Source organism: Sylvia atricapilla, chromosome 7, assembly GCF_009819655.1.
Source record: "Sylvia atricapilla isolate bSylAtr1 chromosome 7, bSylAtr1.pri, whole genome shotgun sequence".
In the NCBI taxonomy this organism is placed as follows: Eukaryota; Metazoa; Chordata; class Aves; order Passeriformes; family Sylviidae; genus Sylvia; species Sylvia atricapilla.
In genome coordinates, this window is record NC_089146.1 from 5,451,095 (window position 1) to 5,474,020 (window position 22,926).

A 22,926-nucleotide genomic window follows, 5' to 3' on the forward strand; every position below is an offset into this window, starting at 1 on the left:
TGTTGAACTTGTTTATAATTTATGGAGGAGGCTCATGACTTGGTGTATGAAAAAACAAGTCATGTCACAATCACAGAATATCCTGATTTGGAAGGGACTGACAAGGATCATGGAGTCTGACTCCTGGCCCTTCACAGGACACCCCAAGAATCCCATCATGTGCCTGAGAGCACTGCCCAAGCACTTCTTAAACTCATATCTTTAGGTGGAGCCTCACATTGTTTTCTGGAGTCAGGAGCAAAGTCTTGCTTAAAAGCATCTTTCTCACATTCCCTGAGTGACTTTTGCACAGTGATAGGACAGGGGGGGAATGGTTTTAAAGTAAGAGAGGAGAGATTTTAGATCAGGTGTTAGGAGGAAATTCTTCCCTGGGAGGGTGGTGAGGCCCTGGTACAGGTTTCCCAGACAAGCTGTAGCTGCCCTGTTCCTGGAAGTTCAAGAAGTTGGACATGGCTTGAAGTATCCTGGACTCTAGTGGAAGGTGTTCCTGCCCATGGCAGGATGTTGTACTGAGATGAGCTCTAAGAGCCCTTCCAACCCTAACTCTTCAACAGCACTGGATTTACCATACCTGTGGCTTTTGTCATGCATCAGCAGTTGAGATGCCTCAACAGATTATTTTTCAACACCTGAAAAGTAAAATAAATAGGAAAGTAAATGCAGAAAGGTTTTAAGTGGTGGGGTTTTTATTCTGACCATAGGACTGGTGCTGAGTGGTGAGTGCCTCCAGGTTGCTGCCTTGTGTTTGGGTGGTTTATTCTGCTTTATGTCTTGAAGTGGCACCTCAGATGTCTGTTTTGGTTCTCATTGCCTTGAAATATTTTCAGCTGATCTTAAAAAAAGTTAATATTTGAAGATCTTCCTACAGCAAACATGTTGTGTTCTTCAGATGATTTTCAAATAGCCTTTGCTGCCCTGGGAGGAATCATGGACATGTTTCTGAACTTTTTTGGGTAAATTAACTCACTAGTAAGGGAAAAGAATTTCGCTTACTCACTAGTAAGGGAAAAGAATTGAATTTTTTGCAACGTGACAACATGGAGATGCTGTGGCAAAATGCTGAGCTCCTTGAGGAGCCCCTTCTGGCAGGCTCTTTCTACAGAAGGTGTTGGAGAAATGTCGTGACTTGAACAAGCCCCAAAATAGCCATTTGCCACTGGACAGAGACAGGTAGGACATGCTGAAGATCAGAGCTTTGTTCCTGGCTTTTATAACAGAAAAGGTATTTCTCTTTCTTTGCTATTTAGAGATTTTACTTGTTTAAGGTGTTACAAATCTCAGTTTTCCCTCTACCTGTCTTTACTGCTCACAGTGTAACAAAAAGAGTGACTAAGATAAGCTTTACTCCCCCCTAGTTCTTAACCCTGGCTGGTTCTTTCTCTGTAAAACTCACTGCAGCTGTCAGTATGTAAGGACTTCTGGTAGTCAGTGGTAAATTTAAAGCCTCAATTTTCATGGGTTGTTTTTAATTTGTTAGGGAATTATTGACTGGAGTAATGTTGCGTATAAGGAAGATAATGTGAAATGTAAATTAACTCAAGGATGTACTAATATAAAAACTTGGTTTAAAACTATTAGCAGTGTGTTTTCTCAGGATTAATTGTAACTTTAAGCAATGCTCACATAGTCAGAGAATTATCAAAACCTTGTTTGTAAAACACATTTTTGGTGGTTGTTGCCACAAATACGGGATTTTTCACATCATGCCTAATTTACAGCTCATATTCCAAGAATGTGGCAGGTTTTTTTGTGGATATGGGAACACTAGGTTGGGGCTTTGACCCTGAACTCAGTATTCCGGGCAGTTTTCCTGCTTTATGCTGAGACCAATATAGTATCTACATTAATCTTATTATTTTTATTGGAAAATATCACCATGACGTGTTGGGAAATTGAAATACCTTAAAGAAAAGCTGGGATGGAATCAATGCAACATGCTAGTTTATGGACTTGAAATATTGTGTCCCTTTTTGACCAAACTAGTTTAAGACCCGAGATGTGCAGCCATGGGGTTGTGTTGTGTAGCTGTGCTCTGTGTAACTCGAATTCAGTGCAGGTTTCTGCAGGGTACCAGCACCCTCTTGTGGGCTCTGTGCTTGTGATTTTAGTCTTCTCTTCACACTGGTAAGGCCCCATCAGTATTTTTTAAGAACTAGGAGGTTGTCTGGTAAATTAAAGCTGTCTGTTTGTGATCCAACATCTGTGCCTATTCATGAAAATAAAATTACTCACAGCATGTCTGTTATCCTGTATCCTCCTTAGAATCAGAGTCAGTAGAATGTTTGGGTTGGAAGAGACCTTAAAAATGGGGTTTGTGTGCTTTACCCTACATTTGCCAGTTGTTTTCCCCTCCACTGCTGGTAGTTGAGGGATTTTCCTCTTTTGCAGGAGAATGCAGTCTGATGTCAGTGGGGTCAAGAAAGTGGTGTTTGGAAAGGGGTTTGTTATATTAGGGGCCTTTTATATCAGGGATATATATATATTTAGGGATTAAAATCAATCCCTAAAAATAAGAACTGAAGATCTAAATTAAAAAAAAAAAATCTAACAAGATGAGATCCTGAAGGCAAATCCAGAGTTAAGTTGGCTGTGGTAGAACAGATGTTTATTTTGGTTTTAAACCATTATTTACTGCATTTTCGCTGACACTCTCTCCTAGAAGGTGCAGGTTGAGTTCTGCTACATAACTGCTTTTACCTTAGGGATGCTTCTTTTGACCACCCAGTATTAACCACCTTGAGTCTTCATTAATTCTTCTTTTTAATAATTTTTTTTTTCTACCAGGATATCCAGAATGGTTTTTGCTAGAGTTACAAAAGACTTGGCTCTGCAACTGTGTATCTGTAGTATGGACTATTTATTTTTAGAGAATCAGAAATTTGTCCTTTGTAAGGTCAGGAGTTGCCATTTGTAATGCACGAATTTTTAAAGAACCAAGCAATTGACTGGATTTCCTCTTCTTGCAGGTTGCAGATTCAGCATGTGTCTCCAATAGTTAAAAAGGTAAGCACACTATATTTGCAAACACGGAGCAGGATTCTCTGTTTTCTGATTGATGCATTTGGCTCAACTTGGAGGAGAAGAGACTTCATCTTAATGTATTTGAACACTTATTTAGTACTTTATTGTTTTACCCATAACTTTTATTTGTGTTTGGAATTGAAATCCCTTCACATTTATCGAATCAGCAGCTTGAAAATAGCAAGGATATTGGTTAGAAATATCTAAGGGTATCAGGTTGATACTACAAAAACTTAGTTACTGTTGTGGGTGCAGATTTGTATCCAATGAATGTTAATAAAGTAAATAGGCAGAGCTGGTGTGTAGGACTTGAGAGTCTGCAGAGTGTTTGAGCAAAGCTTAATAACTGACTTCGGTGGAAAAGAGGAAATAAGCCCAATTTGCATGTCTGTCTCCTAATCCCAACCCTAAGCCTACCTCTATGACTCTTTTTTTCTTCTTTTTATGAAATAGCTTCAAGATATCTGGGTCTCTTTGAACCTCCTTTAAAGCTATTTTAGATTTTTCTTCCAATTAGCTGTTATTTTCCTTAGCTGTGGATAGCTGTATCATTTATCTTTTAAATGATGTTGAAAATAGTAATATTACTTGCTGGGAGTAAGACTGCTCAGTTTTTCTCTCTGAATAGTTACTCCTTTTGCCTTGGTAGCACATCATAAGTACATTTAGGACAGCTACAGGTATTTCACACACAGAATGACAAGGTTGGAAGAGATAATTCAAGATCATTGAGTCCATCCCAGCCCCAACACCTCAACTAAACCATGGCACCGAGTACCACATCCAGTCTTTCTTTAACCACATCCAGGGTTGGTGACTCCACCACGTCCCTGGGCAGACCATCCCAATACTTTATCACTCTTTCTGTAAAAAACTTTTTCCTGATATCCAACCTATATTTCCCTTGGCACAGCTTGAGGAATCCTTCAGAAAAAAAAAAAAAAAAAAGTTAAAAATAAGATGTTCAGTCCTAACCGTAATCTGGTAAGAAGGTTAGAGACAAAGGAATAAATGTGCAAACATCTGAAGTTATTTCTAGTTGGGAGCAGAGCTCTAAACTTCCTTGGTCGAGGGAACAATGGATGTAACTTCAATTATTTGTGTAACAGCAGATGGTGCTGTTGGAATGGATTTAATCAGGTGGGGAATAGACTCAAAGCCGACCAATAAACTTGGGTGTGAGATATATATCAGAGCTCTTGGGGTTCCCAATATGCAGCCAGCAGCTCTGGATCTGGAATTTGCTGTGCAGAGCAGCTTCTCAGGCTGTAGTTTAGCCCCTACTAATTCTAGCAGTTGATGCTAATTTATATTTGTTCTTGCTGAAGTACACAAAACTAAAAGGAAAACTGCTGTTGGCCCATAATGTTGTCCTTGTGCTTGAAAAATACCCAATTGCATGTTGGAGCAAAAAATAAAAAAAAACCCCTTTAAAAGTGCTTACAAAATACAGTGCATGAGTATTTTTTCAAAGAGTATATAAAGCAAGCTGATAATAGGGGCCAAATCTATAAGTAAATGAGGTTTTCAAAGATGTTTTGGTGCATAGAGATTTTTTTGTGATGTATGTTTAAAAATTTATCTTATGATATGTGATGTCTATAAATATGCTTTATATATATGTAAAATAGGAGCTGCAGCATGGCCTGGAGCCTCTTGCTGCCAGGAAACTTGATGGGAAGGGACCAGACATGCCACAGCTGCAGGGTTTCTAAGTTGGGCTCACAAATCCTTCATCACAAAACTTCATCTATCACAAGCCATAAATCCATGGAAAATAATAGACTGGCTTTGTTCCACTGGACTAGATGGCAGAGGGGAGAATTGAGGAGATGCTGAAGTTTTCCATCAGTTTTGCTGTGGTGCTTCTGATCTCACCTGGGTTAGTTTACCTCTCGGGTTTGGATGGAATATGTTTGAGTTGTGTATGTCTCTGCATTCCTGCTTCAGTAATGCAGGTGAAATGGGAGTATTGGAGTTGAGTAGTTCCCAAATTCCACCTGGGAACTGCTTTTTCTTTGGAGAGAAGACAGCTCGTTTTCTCCTTGATGCCTCAGTGGGTGTCAAATCTGACATACAGGATGTTATGGGATTTACTGCTTCCAGCACACACATTAACATTGAATGCCATAGTTTTGTTCTGTGTGTGCAGCATTTACTTTCTTCCACTTAGTTTTCAACCTGCTTTTGTCTAATCATGTAGACATAATAATATATTTAAGGATACTGAGTATTGAACTTCATACATATTACAGGTTGGTTATTGTAGGGTTGTTCAGCCTGGAGAAGACAAGACAAGGCTCTGGGAGGCCTTGTTGTAAACTTCCAGTACCTAAAAGGGGCTTAGAAAAAAGAGGGAGAGTGACTTTTCATGTGGACAGATATGGGTAAAAGAAGAGGAAATAGTTTTAAACTCTAAAAGAAGAGATTGAGATTAGAAGTGAAAAGGAAATTGTTCTCTGTGAGGGTGGTGAGGCCCAGAGAACCTGAGGCTGCCCCATTGCTGGAATTATTCAAGAGCAGGTTGAACAGGGCTTGGAGCAGCCTGGTCTAGTGGAAGGTGTCCCTGCCCATTGCAGGGACTGGAAAGAGATGAGCTTTAAGGTCCTTTCCAACTCAAACACTGCTCTGTGATTTGATTTTATGATATCTTTTACTTCCTAAAACTATTGTTAATGTTACACCTGCAACGGGTCACCAAGTTTCTCTCACAAGTGCACTGTGTATGTTCTTTAAATAATCAGATTTTAGAGAGCCTTTTCTCTCTTCAAAACTGTCCTTCAAGGTCTTGTCTCAGGCCTCCTTCCTGAGTGTCATACCCCAGAGTCACTGCCGTGGGGAGCAGAGGTTGGGAGAATTAGGTGCTGCTTTGGAGGGAAGGGCTACAGAGGTGAGCTGAAGAAATCTCTTTTCAGTCTTTACACCAACTTTTGTGAATCAAATCTCTGACAAGTTAAGGCAGATAAAGTAACTATTAAAAGCAAAATCACTTTTGACTTCAGATAGCTGATAGAGCTACTATTCTTCCAGAAAGAATGAGAAGTACAGCTTGTTATGTATCTCTTTCTTGGCTGTGCTGAGAACAAGGTAGTAAAAATGTGAGCAGCTGAAGGGACTGTGGTAAAGAGCTCAGTAGTTGCACAGGCTGCTCTTCACATTTTACCAACTGTGCTGTTTTCTCTGAGATGCAAAATAAATTCTCATCCCTCTAAGGGTGGGTGTTTTTTTCCTTTCTCTCTTTGTCAGTGTTGCTGTTCCTTCAAAGCTGTGTAGATGTAGATACCTCACCCTCCATGTCCTTGATCTGTCACACAGCTTATTGTGTGTTGAAATCTGAAACTTGGCTTGAAACTGTTAATTAGTGTGCAGAACAGCACATCAAATTGGGCACAGCACTAGTTTGGGGAGATGCTTTTAGATGGGACTCATTTCCTCCTGAGCTTCTTGGTGGTGAACATGTGACTGTGGCATGGCTATTGTATTGTCCTGGGGTGACTTTTGATGGCTTGTTCCTCCATGGTTAGTTCTTCTTTCTCAATTGTCTTGACTGAGCTCAAATGATCCTGTTGCTCTTTCTTCATTTTCAGAGAAGTAGTGTCTAATATCATGGATGCTGAAGTAGAACATCAGTTCCTTTGAAGTGGGGGAGTTTGAAGCTTTTAGTGCTTAGGTTTCAGACCAAAATAATCCCAGCCACTCAGTTTCTGCTTTCCATCACAGTCTGGAGATATAAAAGCTGTTACCTGGGATCTGGGGAATGAGTGCCAGCAGGTAGAGCTCCTTGCTAGCACATCAGCCCAGTTCCAGTGGTGAGCTTGAGCATGTTGGTTTGGTTAGTGAAGCACTGCTAATTTAACATGCCCAGTGGCAGTGTTTTTAAAAACATGCCAGCCTGGATAGTTGTCAGAATATGATGGTGTAAGTCATCTACCAGAGATCTAGATTCAGTTATGTGCTGTGTTCCTGACGAACTGAGAAATAAAGGTTTGAGAGCAGCTGGAGGTGACTGGTCAGAGAATTCTCATCTCTGTAGTAAACAGACTGAAGAAACCTGTGGAGCTTGTCCCTGCAGGCATTCCCTGCTGGAAAGTGCTTTTTTGTCCTCTGAGGTTTAATCTGAGGGCAGGATTAAAGGATAGCTGCAACCCTCAGCTGTGTTGATGATCTGTGCAATCTACAGGATCGACATATGTTTATTGGTCACTCAAATGGGGAAAAAGGGTGATACCACATTATCCCATAGTGTCACATGTTACTTTTCAGTTTATGAGAAGGCTGGAAGATACCATAGGTGATGTTGACAGTGGAAGGCCTATTGGTCAGGCCTGATAGAAGCCCTTATATGAAAAATCTGTGGCTAAAATATATTTGAGATTGGCATATTTATGTATTCCTGCTATTTCCAAATGCATTTTGTGCCTTTTGAAGCAGTGTATGAAATGGGAACATGAGAAACCGTTCTAGAGGATGCTGAAAGCATCTTGTTTCATGCACTAGGCTGTATAAATATTTCCTTGCTTATGTCTTTCCTTGTTTCTGAGCTACAAGACTGAAGAGTTGCCTTCCTTTATTAGTAGCAAAATAAAATTAATTGTGCCTTTCCACACCTGGCAGCGGGGGATGTCTTTGCTCTAGTCCTTCCAAGAGAACTGTCCTTCCTTGCCCCTTCTGTGTGACCAAGGGTTAATTGTCGCATGTGCCTCTGGCAGTAAGGGTGAGCTGCATCCTTCCCTCATCTTTGTTCACTGGACTGTGCATCAGTGCACTCCAGGGTTCCAGGGGCTGGGCAGAGGAAGCACAGGCATAACCTTCCTCTTGGGAATACCTTGCTGCTGCTTTGGGAGGAGGTGAGGGGGTGGCCCAGGTGGCAGGGGGTGCATGGCATCACACGAAGCCGTGGCTGTGGGGAACCTCTGCAGCACGGCCCGACTGCACCGCAAACGCAGGAGGATGAAGCGATCTGAGAGGAAAGGTAGGGCTTTAACTGCTGCACTGAAATGCTGGAACAGAAGAGTCAATGGAGGGGTGGTGGTGTTGTAAATGTAGTTTTCAGGTGAGGTTTGAACCTCTTTGCCAAGTGCAGCTTCAGTGTTTGCACTTTGGATTCACGAGGAATCCAGTTTGTCAGAAATACTTTGAGCGAGATCTATTTCCCAATGTTTTATTTCACTTGACTTTAAAAGTTTGGAAGTAGAGGACTTCATAGCAAACAGGAAACTTCTCTAAAACTGCAGCTTTCTGACTTGCACTGTTTTCTGATAGTTCTGTGTCATTTGTCAGGTTAATGGGATTTTTTGTGAATATGCCATTTGCTGAATGTGTTGTTAGCTGTTAAATTTCCCTTTCAAGACATACTTAGGTTTTCCCTCAGTAATGAGAACAAACCAAGGTAACTTTTAGGGTCTTTCACAACTCTTTATTGCATGCAGTCAATACCTAGGATATTCAAACTGAAGAAGTGCGGGTTATCTTAAGTCCTCATGTGGTGTGTACTTGCTATAGCTAACATTTACCTAAAAATCTCTATTTCCTGTGGAAATAAAAGCAAGTTCTGTTGTGTTGGCTGCTGCCAAGTACTTTTTAAGTACTTCCGATGTTCTTCCTATCTTTGGAATTACTCTACAGGAATTAAAGACTTAAAAACCAGGAGCGGATTAAAAGTGTACTTTTTCCTGGCTCCACTTAAATTAGCATTCATTTAGGTACTGTTTTCCTGTTTGATATGGCTGGCTTTTGATGCACCTAGGAAAAGAAAGGTTTTTGTAGTCAGAACATTTCAGAGTATGCTGCTATGCAGAATCCCTTGGCTTCAGTTGGTGAATTTAGGTAGGAGCTGGGTGGAGGTTTGTTACTCTGTTTTATGAACAAAAAAACTGCCCTCTGCTACACCAGCATAGTGCAGTCAAACTCTCAATTTATATTATCAGTATACCTGAGAGAAAAACAGTCCCTGTATCCATGGAAATGGCTTCTGCCAGAGCCCCATTCCACACAGAACTTGCTGTAAATGCACTGACCCAAATCACTTTGTATTTATGGCAGTTATTCCTTACTGCTGCTTTTGAAACCTTTGAACAGCAGTTAAGCTTTTTCCTTTACTCTTACAATTTTTTCCCCAAATAGTTTTTTCCAGTGCTGAGAATGTTACTGTAGTTGTGTCCCTTATCCCATAGCAGGATTTTAGGAACAAAACTCAGGAGTTCATCATGGTGCCCAAGGCAGATGCACAGCTTCAGTGAAGTCCTTTTGGAAGGTGTCCTTGCTCAGATGCCACTGACCATTACCCAGCCTCTTGTGGAGTGTTCATGTCTGTAAGACCTGGGATGTTCTTGGATCTAAATAACTTGCTAAAGGGGTTATTTACAGGCAGAGAATGTGTTTATTAATGCAGTTTTTCTGTTTGAATTAAAGTTTGGACGGTCAAAGAAGCCAGAAATGCTTTTCCTTCTTCTAAGTGGCATAACTGGATCACTAATCATTTCAGAAGTCATCAAGCATGCCTTGGTGAGAGAGGAAGCTTTTTTCGTAGAGAGCAGCCTGGGCTTAGAGTCCATTTTGTGAAAAAATCTCCCCTCTCTTTCTGAGGGCATACATAGGTCCTATTTTATATGGAAGGATTTGATAACACTTTTTTTCTTCATTTTCAAGTCCTCTATCTTTGAAAGCTAGGTGGAAAAAAATTCCATGGATTACAGTGGGAGGAAGTTGGGAAGATAGATGTGTACACAGAGTACTGTATTGATTCTCTCTGCCCAATTCAGTACTGTCTCCCACACATTATTCACAGAATCATGGAATGTTCAGGGATTGGAATGGACCTTACAGATCATCCAGTCCCAACTGTGGGCTGAGTTGCAGGTTGCTCAAGGCCTTGTCCAGCCTGGCTTTGAACAGTGCTGGGGTTGGGGTATCCACAACATTTCATACTGTTAAAATATCTGATCCATTCTATTCCAGGTATTTTTGATTTGAAGTAGGTGGTTGTTAGAAATTAGTTGTAATGGAAATCGGTTTCTTGTGTAAAACACACACAAGTCTTGTAGTGATGTGCTTAGAGTAAGGCAGCATTAGCAGGCTGCCTTGAGAAGTGGTGGAATCAGCATCCCTGGAATTGCTCAGGAAACCAATAGACATGACATTTCATGCTTTGGTTCAAGTGGACATGCTTGTCTTCAAAGGGTGGACTTGATCTTGAAGGTCTTGAAGTCAGTTGTTCTATAGCTCTTATGTTTTTTAGCAGAGTGATCTGCTGGTGCAGTTGTGGGCACTGGAGGGAGGAACTGAATGCTGCTAACTGTACTCGTGCATTTTTTTATAAAGAAAGGATTAGGAAAAAAGGTGACCATTCTTTATGTGCCAAGAGTAGTCTAACTCTTAATCACATATGGTTAAAGCTTAAAACAGAGAGCTTAGTGTCATTTGGCTGCATTCACACTGGATTGCATCTCTTAGGTGCCTTAGGGCTCTTCTGTCAACTGTCCTTGGCTGTTTATCTTCTTTGATGTTTTCAGAATCTATTTTAGCACAGTTACTGAAATTATTTTTAAAAAGCATTATGCAAGTAGAGTTTCTGTTTGCCTCTGCTTTTAGCAGACAGGAGTTTGCCTTTTCTCTCCTTCAGGCTGTGGGGTGAGGTGCTGAGCCCAGGCTGATAACCCAGCTCCTCAGGAGGGTTTATCCATGCTGTGCCAGTGTGGGGCAGCTCTACAGCCCTGTTCACTTCTAGCTTGGCTCAGGGAGCTCACTTATCACCTTGGTAGAAGTTAAACCAGGAATTGCTCAAGTCCTTTTGTCTCTGAGTACAAAGTGGTGCTGCAAGAATAACTGGAGCCAGTGTGATGTGCTAATTAAGGTGATAAATATTTACAAGTCTTGTTGATTACTGTCAACTAATTTCCTCTTGTTAGAGTGGAGTGTGCTGAAATTGTGTAATGCAAACTGTCTCAAGGGGTGGGCACAAGGAGTTATAAGTAGATGAGGTGACATCAGGTGTGTGTTCAGTCACCAGTGGGGTTCCACAGGGCTCTGTCCTTGTCCCTGTGCTCTTCAACGTCCTCATAAACAGCCTGGAGGCAGGAATCAAAGGAATGCTAAGTAAGTTTGCTGCAGATACCAAATTGGAAGGAGCTGTTGACTCCCTTGAGGGCAGAGGGACTCTACAGAGAGACCTCAGTGAATTTGAGGGCTGGGCAGTCACCAACCATAAGAAGTTTAACAACAAGAACATGTGCTGGATTCTGTACCTGGGGTAGGGCAGCCCTGGCTGTGTGTATAGACCAGGACACGAGAGGAATGAGGAGCTGTGCTACAGAAAGGGACCTGTGGGGGTCCTGTTTGATGGCAAGTTGAGTGGGAGTCAGCAGTCCCCTGGCAGCCAGGAGGGACATGAGGCACAGCAAGGGCAAGGGAGGAGATTGTCCATTGCTCTGGGCTGGCATGGCCTCACTGTGAGTCCTAGGGACAGGTCTATATATAAATATAAAAAAGACATGAAGCTATTAGAGGTTGTCCAAAGGAGGCTGTGAAGAAAGTGAAAGGAGGGGAAGCCATAGGAGGAGCAGCTGAGAGCACTTGGCTTGTTCAGCCTGGAGGAGACTGTGGAGAGACCTCATTGTCCTACTCTTACCTTTGGCAGATTGAGGCTGCACCTTTGAGTCACTGATGAACATCTCAGTTTTAGGAGGGATCTTTGGTCAGTATTTACCCAAACAGCCCAATGCCAAGCCAGGGCCCAAGCTGCTGCTTTTAAAGGATGTTTAAAACTTTATCTAACAAGTAGGTACCTTAAAGCCTAAATATCCCCCTCCCTGTTTTCTAGAAAGAAGCCGTCTCTGCCAGCCAAGAAACCAGCCAAGATATTTCACAATGGATGTAGACGATGAAGAAAACATGAGTAAGATGTGTTTATTTACATAGTAATAAGCTCTGTTATAGTTCCTGAAAGTAATTTTTTTTTTTCCCAAGCACAGGGGTGACTGCAAAGAAACTTCAGATACAAAGATGAAAATACTTCAAATTGCAGTGAAGAAGAGTGAATTGGAGCTTTTGCATTAACAGTGTTTTAAATGTGCTAATGTAGTTATACCTTCGGTATTATGCTTTATACCTTATATTTTATTTCCAGCAGGTGAATAATCAAAATATATCCCTGTCTTGAACCAGCAGTGGAGAAGGGAGGGATAATATCAGTAGTGCCCATCCCAAGTACCAGTAAGGAGTGAGGGGTGAAATTAAGGGGATGGAGTTGAAGAGTATAATGTAAAGGAGGGAGAGCAGAAAAGGAAAAAGGAAAAAGCAAAGGAGGACCTGAAAAAGCTTTGTGCAGGTCTGACGTGGGCTGATGATTCTGTTTAGATGCTGATTGTCCCAACCCTGAGCTACTGAATTATTCAAGTGATTTTAAAGCACAAAATATAGTCTAATAAAGTGATCATCTTGATGTGTACTTAATGCAGCCAAGTGTATGAGACTGCTAACTCTGGGGTATAATTAAGATCCAGTAAACTCTGAGGGAAGTATTCTCACTGAACCATTCTAAAATATTTTTACTGTTATTTGCCTTTTACCTGTCTTTTTTTTGTCACTCAGAGAATTGTTCCGTTGCTGCTGTGCTGTGCCTAAACAATTGTACATTATGTTATAATAAATGTGCTTCTTTTTCTCCCAAGTGACAGTTGCTAAAGAGTGCATCTGGAAAAGGTGACAAAGCCCAGTAATGGCTTTGGAGGAGAAGAGTTGTAGTTCAGTCTGGGGGAGTTGCAGAAAAATCTTAGAGGGATATGTAGAATTTAGACCGTTGTGTTAAAATAAACCAGTCAAACCCAAAAACAGCATCCTCCCCTTCACCCAGCCCAAAAAACCCAAAACCAAAGCAAAAAAATGTTACCTGAAATAGAATTAATCTTTTTTTTTTCTTTAGTGGAACAGTGAACTCAACTGCAATATGCTTGGTATAATTTTCTTGCCCTTGATATATAAGAAATTACTTCAAAGGGATATTTTAACTGTTTATAAAGATGAATTCCCTATGGAGGCCTTCAGAAAGTGTAATTGGATAATTCTCATAATTTTTTGATAAATCATCTTTTTTCTCAATAATGGTATAGCTGAGCATGAGTAGAAGCTGCCTTCCTGAGCTGGAGAAATATCATCTCTTTATAGGGGCGTTCTTTAATTCTGTGTCATTAAGAAAAACACAAAATTTTTGTCTGCTTCTGGGTGTTTTTGTGTCTTAGTGCATCAATATGGGAAACCATTCAAGGAATTTATTACTTTGTCAAGAGCTTGGCTCTCTGGAACTGTTGAGGGAGTTATACAATGCATTTGTATAACTTCACTTTTGAGATGTCAGAACCTTGGCTGAGGCCAGTTCATGTAAAGTGCAAGATGAATTTCCTTCATGTGCCCACGCAAATATCATGAACTAGAAATGTTAAATCATCTCATTTGGGAGGGCCAGAAATCCAAGTTTAAATTCTTAAGCTCTTCACTTTGATTTGTGCAGGGATACTTTTTTTAACTTCTTATCTCTCTTTACTTTTATACCTCTTACAATTGTGAAGTGTCATATTGGAAGCTGCTTCTTCAATTTTTTATTCTTTTATGTAACTGCTGTTGGGAAAAGGTTCTTAAAGGAGGGTGGGCTATGCAGTCTTTGTAGCCTGTGGTTGCATAACAAGACTTCCTCTGCAGAAGCCAGAATTAAGATTTTTTTTTTTTTGGTTCAGATGAAATATAAGACAGATGATGTCTAACATTAATAATTTAATATCCCTGAGAAAACAGTGTTTCAGATTTCAAATTTTAGTGTTTTCTTTCTTTATCTTTTGGTCATAGAGAGGCTGTCTGGGGAAAGAGATGATTATTTAGCATGTTTTGATTTGTTTTCTGTTGGTTTGCATGGCTGGTGTGTCTGCAGCACTCTGAACACTTGGAACATAAGCATGTGACTCTCCTGACCTTTCTCTTTCATCTTTTTGCTCCTTTTCCTAAAAGATGCTCTGAAGAGAGCATGTGGTTTTTTCTGCTTGTTTTTAAATGAAAGAAAATTACTTATTTAGAATTTCCCTGGGCCTCTAAATGAGAGCAGCAGTATAAGGGGTAGCTAGAACCATCTTTTGGTTCATCTAAGAGTCATCTAAATATAATTAATAGTGTCAGATCAGACAGAGCAGGGTGAGTGTTGTCTCTCAGCAAGCAGGTAATGGAAGGTCTCCAATGGATAAAGCATCTTAATGGCAGATGCTTTTTAATTGCAGGGAATAAACCCAAAACTAAACCAGCACGTCCAGACAAAAGATTTACTTTCTTACCGGTGTGAAAAATTGCCCATACCTTTTTCCTGCTTCAGGTGTTCTTGGGTTTGTAAGACAAAATCTGGGGGGGAAGAAGAAATAGTGAACTTTAAGAAATAGCAAAAAAAACCCCAGTATATGTTGTAGTGAGTGGAGGATCCAAGAAAGCAGTGGGAGACGTTTTCATTCGATTTGTAATGAAGTGGTGAAGCACCTTGCACAGGACATCATGGATGGCGTGGATTTTAGGATCTTTAAAAACCATTAGAAAACTTTTTTTTTTTTTTTTTTTTTTTTTTTTTTTTTTTTTTTTTTTTTTTTTTTTAAGGGAAAAAAGCGCATGTGGCTCTTTGCCATGATCTCTAGGAGAGCTCAGAGCTGCAAGGCTGCCCTGGGGAGGGTCACTGTGTGCTTATGCTGGTGTGATACCTTCTCCTGGGGTCTGTTGGTGGCCCTGTCATATGTGGGGAACTGGGCAAGGTGAGGAAGAGCCAGGAGGGCCATTACTAACTTCCCTGGAAGGGTGGCATGCCTGGAGAAGGCATCCAGGGAGAGACTGGGCTGGAGGAGTCACTCCGTGTGTGAACATGGACAGGATTAGAGGTGACATCTCTGACTTGAACAGGTTGTGTTTTGACTCATTTTCTCAAGCCCTCAGGTAATTAGAGGTCCTCAGCACTGCTGGGTTGGACAGGCTAAAAAGAACCAAAAGCACACCTTTACCTTCAATCTAAGATGGAGGGACCTTTCCTTGCAGTCCAGCAACGCTGTGGATTGAAACAAGCACAGGTCCTTTTGGTTTGTACAGAAAGTCTTTCCTTTTCCATCACGAACTTGGATTTGCATCAGCTCCACAGTCACCTCCTTTCCTGGTCTCTTGGTTTGACTTGGGATCAGCTCCCTACCTTCTTTCTCTCCAAGTTTCTTCCACCCTGCAGATTCTCCAAAGCTAACAGAGCCTAGTAGCTCTCAGGCAAGGAGTAGTTTTCTTCCTTTCTCTCTTAATGAGACAAGGTAAGCCTGCAAGTTTATTTCCTGCTCCCTACAAGTCCCCCCTCTCTGTCAGGACATTTTTAACCCTACCTGATGAAGGAGTTCCTCCAGCTGCCGTGCTTATATGTAAAGGTTTTTCTTTTTAATGTTCAGTTGGAGTCTGTTCAACTCCTATTTTCCTTCCGTGGTTTCCACAGGCACTGGTAGTGGTTTCATATAAAAATAAATAAACCCAGAGACCATTAATGAAGTGTTAACTCAGTGATTTCTGTCTAGCCTGAAAGGCTTGGTGGTTGATAACAAATACCTGGTGCCAAAACAGTAAGAGCAGTGTTCCAGAAATGATGAGATGTAAGAAACTCACTGTAAGGAAAGGTTTAAAAATTTCCTCCATTGTCATTAGATTCTTCCACCATAAATGTATATTTTGATAAAGAATATATTAATGAACACAATATTAACAGTTGTGACCCTATAGCCTTCTATGTTTGAGCTAAAAAATAGATACCTGATTAAATCTAGCAGATTTCTAGCAGTGAAATGCTTCAGAATTTTGATTCTTGACTGAATTTGGCTGACTAAATTGCATGATCAGTACTGTACAATTCTTTGTTGTGCTGCTGTGAATTAATGAAATGTGTTCTACTTTGGCTTTTTCTTTTGATCTTTTTTCCCCCTCCCTTTTTTTCTCTTCGAGCACCGAAAGGAGTAACCTATCGAGCTTTTGCTGGAGGATGTTATAAATGAAAATTTAGTAACTATTCCATCAGCTTTGTAACCTGGGCAAAGTGATGTGTGCATGGTAGGGGATTCTTAGGGAAGACTGAAAGAGTGACTGGAATTTGTCCCTCTAAAAGAGTGGTTTGTTCTAATTTCAATGACCATTTAGTGCTTTGGATTGGTGTGGATGTAATACAGATGCATTGAAGTTTTGGAACAGGAGAGTTCAATATACTTGATTTGTCATGTCCTTTGTGTTCATAAATGCCAGCAGACAGCACAAATAGTTGATTTCCTTAGTTTCTTTATCAGGGTGAAAATGAGGTCTTTGAACTTTAAAGTTAATTTAATTCCTTATATATAGCTCTGACATATTGCCCCAACTTATATTTTTGAAAACAAATCATTAAATTAATATTATATTGTCTTCCCTGCCCTCCCATTAAAATATTATTACTGTGAGTGTACAGCTTTTGTCACACTTCTATTCTGCATAGCCTTAGAGAGGATCTCTAGTGATTTTTGGGTTCGTAACTCCATGACAGCAATTTTCTTGACAAGGAATTATGCTTGTAAATGATCAATAAGAGTTTGTTTTTAATAGAAGGCTGTGTGGAAATAGGTAGTCTCGTGGTCCTGCTGGCACAGTGGGCAGCTGTAGTTCCTGAGAAAATTGGGATGAGGTGAAATTAATGTTTAGAAAAGGTATGAAAAAGCGCTGAATTTTAAAAATATGGAATAGCTAAAGAGAAACAAAACCATTCAAACACTCTTCAGTCATGGTACCTACCAAAGAGCTGCTTAATTTTTTATTGCTCTCAACGGAGGTTTTATTTATGTAGTTTTTCAATTTAAGCAACTAAAATCACTGCAGGGAAAAAAGTAACATGACTGAACTGATAATAAAATAGAATTAAATATCTGGCTCAGAGTTGATGGTCTTTAGCATTCATTTTTACTTTACTAGTGGTAGTTGTTTTGTGAGCATATGTTCTAGCTTATATTGTTGATTGAAGGCATTTTTGAGGCTAAATATAACTTACAAGTGAAAGTTTTGTTGCAGCATAATTAAAATGGAAAGTAAAAAGTTGTAGTGATTTTTTTGCTGTGCAGTTGTATCAAGTGTATGGTTTGAAAATTTATATTTCTTGAATTATCGAGAGGTTGTGTTACATTATCATCTCCACTAGTATTGCAAAAATATTTAACCTGTGAGCACGCATCACTTAACCAGTTACAAAGAGAGATAAAGGAATCTATAAATTTTGCATTTACAAGATCCTGCACCGAAGGCATTGTAAGTTACTCTTTCTGGGCACCGCAGGTTCGAGCAGCACCGACATTAAAGAGAACCGCAATGTGGACAACGTTCCCCCCAAGGACAGCGCCGGGCAGGGGCCCGGGGAGGGCACCCCGCTCTCCAACGGCGGTGGCAGCAGCAGCAGGAAGAGACCTTTGGAGGAGGGCAACAATGGCCACGCCAAATTTCGCCCCAAGAAGAGGAAGAAAATGCCCGGCCCCGTTCTGCCAAAGAACGCCCTGATGCAGCTTAACGAGATTAAACCCGGTTTACAGTACAAGCTCCTCTCCCAGACGGGGCCGGTGCACGCCCCCATGTTTGTGATGGCAGTGGAGGTCAATGGGCAGGTGTTTGAGGGCTCTGGCCCGACAAAGAAGAAGGCCAAGCTTCAGGCTGCCGAAAAGGCTCTGCGCTCCTTCGTCCAGTTCCCCAATGCCTCGGAGGCCCACCTGGCCATGGGCAGGACTCTGTCGGTCAACACGGACTTCACGTCCGACCAAGCCGATTTCCCCGACACCCTTTTCAACGGCTTCGAGACGCCGGTCCCTTCTGACGCTTCCTTTTACCTGGGCTCCAATGGGGATGGGTCCTTCGGCTCCGGCGGGGACTACGGATTGCCATCGTCCGCCGTGGCCAGCAGCCTTTCCCAGTCTCCCCTGCCCCCACCCTCCCCCTACCCCACGGCCAGCGGGAAGAACCCCGTCATGATCCTCAACGAGCTGCGCCCGGGGCTCAAGTACGAGTTCCTCTCGGAGAGCGGGGAGAGCCACGCCAAAAACTTTGTCATGGCTGTGGCCGTAGACGGTCAGACTTTTGAAGGCTCGGGGAGGAATAAAAAGTTGGCCAAAGCTCGGGCTGCTCAGTCAGCCCTGGCATCCCTGTTTAACATGCAGCTGGACCAGACTCCATCTCGGCAGCCCATCCCCAGCGAGGGGCTCCAGTTACACCTGCCACAGGTGAGAAACCCTTTGGGCGTTGTGGATGGCTTTGGGTAATGACCAAGGGGAATCAAGTCACGTATGTTGAATCAGTATGAGCAGCATTTCTGCTTCTCTAGATAATGTGTGTCTGTATATTTATATATATAAAATAATATATATGTGTATGTATGTATGTATTAGGTGGTTTAGACAGTCAGAGCTTCTGACAGTTTGTATTCTCTTGCACAGAGAAGAGGCTTTGTTTCTGATGCCACAGGTGAGAAACCCTTTGGGCGTTGTGGATGGCTTTGGGTAATGACCAAAGGGAGTCAAGTCATGTGTGTTGAATCAGTATGAGCAGCATTTCTGCTTCTATAGATATGTGTGTGTCTATATATATAAAGTATGTGTATGTACATATATATTAGGTGATTTATACAGTTACAGCTTGTGACAATTTGTAGTCTCTTGCGCAGAGAAGAGGCTTTGTTTCTGATGTTTTCAGCCTCGATCATGTTGTGTAAGAGAGCACCAGTGCCAGCATGAATTAGGGTTTGTGCTGGGGAAAGATTGAATCACATCTTGCTCATCTTAGACAGCAAGACTTAGATGGAGTTCCAAGTGAGAATTATGCTTTAAGTCAAGTTACATGATACAACAGTTTTTAGCAGATAAGAATCATTCTTTCCTGCAATCAGAAATTGTTGCAAGTCAAGGTCAGATTAAATGAGGCTGTTGCAACTGCTACTGATTTCCAGGGTGTGAACACATTCCCATGTGCATGTATACAAGATGTGTGGTTAAAGGGCTATCATACGAAGGGTTGTGCTCTAGGCAAATGAATTATTATGCATATGAAAGTTACTTAGGCATGTATATCTGGCTGAGAAATAATTTAAATCAAATAGTTAATGAACTAGGGAAAGTATCCAACATACTGGACACAGATCAGATATTTGAAGTCACTAGAATGGAGTAATTTTAATTTTTTTTTAATGCAGAAAATTTCTCCCCTATTTTCTTGTTTCTTCCCAGTCTAACTACACTAATAATTCTTTGCCTACTGTCTTTCTACTGCATCTCTTGGTTTTTTTTAATGATATTATATGCCCATCTAAAATAAAATATTTCTCAGTGAATTCTTTTGGGACTTTCTGTATATTATGAGAATTTCAAAGCTTTGACCTTTTCTGTCTCAAAACCATTGTTCTAGATTTCATTAAAATTCTAACATGCTGTTCTGATTTGATAATGTGAGGTCAAAGAGTGTAAGTAGATGTGACTATTTTAAGTACTTCTTTTTTTTCCACAAAATATATTTCACAAAAAATATAAATTTTTTTTCCACAAAAGATCTAAAATGCATATGAGATCTTCCTATATGGTTTCATTTTAATGTTGCACAATTACTGTGTCACTGATAAATGCTTCCTTCATTTTCCATTCCAGAATCATGCTGTTTTGGGTAGTTACAATTTTTTCAGTAGATTCAGTGGTTTCAGATTGCATTCTCTGCTTTTAAAAGTAATTTTGACCCCAGACACCAGAACTTTCACTGCTAGAATTCACGTGTTGTTAGTTCTTGCATCAGTAAAATGGTAAAAGCTGGAACTGGAAGAGGGAAGTGTGAAAAACCCAAACTGAACTGGCAAGTTGTTACATGGGTGCTGCCTTATTTAGATCTGATTTCAAGTAATTTTTTTTCAGGGGCTTTTGATCAGCTTGTCATCAGGATGTCATGAAGCACTTTACTGTGTTGCTTTGCCTTGAATTATAATTAGCTGTTATTGGAATGACATTAGGTCTTTTAAATATTAGTGATTTTGGTCTGCTGTGTATTTAATGATTTAAGCACTTGTGGTGTTTTCAAGTCCTGCTTGGTTTATCTTTTTTTAGAAGTCTGTGAGATGTTTGATTATTTTAGACATTGTTTACGGTGTAAAAAGTGTTAAATTCAGAGATAATCTTAAAATGGGTGAAATCACAAAAGCTGGAGAGTGCAGGAATGATGTAAATGAGGATAGGATTTGATACAGCCAGTGGACAAAATTAAATGTTGATAGAGTTGGAAAAAAATGAAAGCTAGAAATATGTGAGGGGAGGAAAAAATCAAATACCAAGTGCTTAGGGTATAAATAAAAGAAATGCAGTGTGGTTGTGCCAGTGAAGATGTTGAAGTTGACTGCCTGGGTGGCAAGTCCAAACCTGCCTGTAGCTCATTTGTGGTGAGAAGAATGGAGTTGAGAGGAGAGATATTCCCTGTGATGGTGGTGGTCATGAGTATGGCTGGATGTCTACCTGTGACCCCACTAGATCTCCCAAGAGCTGCAGGTGCCTCAAACAGAGTTAAATACAGAAACCCATGTGCAAAGTATCAGATGGTACAGAAGAAGGGTTGCTGCAATCAAAAACTGATTGTTGTGAAATGGGTGTGAGAATATTCTTATGGTCTGTACAGGGGGTTATTGAGGTACTGATCCTGTGGTTCAGTTCAAGCTGGTCAGTTTGCTCACAGCTTGGTCTGTTGTCAGGGGTGAAGAAGGGCTCCCTGCAGTGAGGAACATCTCTGTGCTGGGAAAGTGAGTTAAACTCAGGAACACACTCAAAATGTGCCTCAGAGTGGGTAAAAATGTTCCACTAAAAACTCAGCAGTTGTGCACTTAGCACCTTGGCACTGGGTGTGTTGGCAGTATTGTCACACTTGGATTAGAGGGACTTGCCTCTCCAGAACAAAGAAAATATTTTTGTGGTTAGCTCTGCTTTGTGAACTGATAAAAAAAAATCATAGAATCACAAAATGGTTTGGGTTGGAAAAAGCTTTAAAGATTACCTTATTCCCACTCCCTTCCATGGGCACAGATGCCTTCTGCTATTCTGCTATGTTGCTCCAAGCCCTGTCCAACCTGCCCTTGAACACTTCCAGGGATGGGGCAGCCACAGCTTCTCAGTGCCATGGCCTCAGCACCCTCACAGGGAAGAATTTCTTTCCAATAAGGGAAGAATTTCTTTCCAATATCCCATCTAATGCTGCCCTTTGTCAATGGGAAGCCATTCCCGCTTCTTCTTCACTCCAGGCCCTTGCCTGACACCCTTCTCCAGCTTTCTTGGAGCCCCTTCAGCACTGGAAGGGGCCCTAAAGTCTTCCTTGATCCTTCTCTCCTCCAGGTGAACACCCCCAGCTCTCCCAGCCTGTCTCCAGAGCAGAGGGGCTCCAGCTCTTGGAGCATCTTGGTGGCCTTCTCTGGAGGGGTCTTACACCTCTGTCAAAGATGGCATGGTGCTGTTCCTAAAAGAAATTCTCAGGCCAGTACCAGCTGCTTTGGAGTAAAACTGAGAAAAGAACATACTGGTAGCAGTAATTCCCCAGTATATGCTTCAAACTTTCAGCAGTCCCAGCTGCTGGTGTCCCTCAAGGAAAAGTTTTCCATCGAAGAGTGAGATCCTGCTGGTTGGAGGAATCACCTCTTCAGGTTACGGTTGGCTTCTATTAGCTGATTTGGAGGTTTTTTCCTAATGCTGTTTCCTCAAACTGTTTACTTGGAAAGATAACGCATTATTCAAGGTGAGCAGAGAACTGGAACTTGAAATTGTGCACTGAAGCTTAAATACAATTATTTAAATTAGAAAGCTTGACTGTTGTGAGAAAAAGCAAGTTGAGCTACAGAAATGAGCAGTGTAGCTGCAGATGAAATCAGTTTGAAAAAATCACTAGACACTGTATTTTTAATCATTGACCTAATTCAATTTATCCTTGCTGTTGTTGTGGACAGACATTGAAACAAAATGTTGAGCAGGAGAAATGGAATGAGAACCTGTACGGAATGACTGCATGTATTTGATGTGCTTTTTTAGTCCTGCTTCAACCTAGGGCAAGGGGAAGTATAAAAAGTGATTCAAGTATATAAAAGAGAGACAAATACTTATGAACATGGTTTGAGATCTGGGAAAGCTGCTTCTGGAGAGGTACCAAGGAGTTCTAGGCAGTTCATTGCTATGGATTGCTTAATGTACACAGGAGAATGTGATGGATTCAAACCTGGGAAAAATATAATACTGAATTTATAGGAATATCGTGAGTTATATGTTGTGGAATTGGAAGAAATATACAAGCTACATCAGCATAAGCGGTGAAAGACTTTACAAGCAGGCAGACGTTTCTTTAAATCATAACAGCAAGCTTCTCTGAATTGTATGTGCTGGTCGCTGTTAAAGGGAAGGATCTGGTTGACCTTGATAAGCCATAAACTGTGAAGATAAGGAAAAAAAAAATCCAACCCAAAACAAACCAAGGGAGAACATGTCTACTTGAGAAGGGTGGCTGGAGGTCCAAGGAGAGCACAAAGGACTGAGACTTCTTGGGTCAGTTCCTGTGAGAGCTGTGAGCTATTGCTGCTGCTTTTCCCACTGTTCAGGGGATCACCAGCATTCATCTTGGGTGGTCTCCATGGCCTTCCAAGGTCTTCCTTCAGCTCCAGATTGGCCTGAACTTCATCAGCTCCAGAATATTTTCAAGTGTGAATGATCGGGGTGGTTCTGCTACAGCATTGCTGCAACATCTGTGTTTAGCCAAAAGCAGTCTGTGTGTGTAGAAAAGGAGTGGGTTCACTGTGACTTCATCAGAGAAGGGAACAACACACCCAAAATAACTTGGAGCTCACATGCCTTACTAAGCCAATAG

General features: G+C 41.1%; 1 protein-coding gene across 2 annotated transcripts in view; it reads left to right on the forward strand.

The window, feature by feature from the left end:
• ADARB1 (adenosine deaminase RNA specific B1) overlaps positions 1-22,926 on the forward strand; it is a 67,300-nt gene that overhangs the window by 16,449 nt on the left and 27,925 nt on the right. The window contains exons 1-4 of one of the 2 annotated variants that reach the window (XM_066322499.1): positions 1,197-1,222; positions 2,967-3,003; positions 11,840-11,914; positions 17,353-18,284. In XM_066322499.1, the coding sequence (XP_066178596.1) occupies positions 11,887-11,914; positions 17,353-18,284 (960 nt within the window). In that variant the 5' untranslated portion in view covers positions 1,197-1,222; positions 2,967-3,003; positions 11,840-11,886. Of the gene's footprint in view, positions 1-1,196; positions 1,223-2,966; positions 3,004-11,839; positions 11,915-17,352; positions 18,285-22,926 lie in introns of those variants that run through there. The other variant, XM_066322498.1, reaches the window with a different exon arrangement.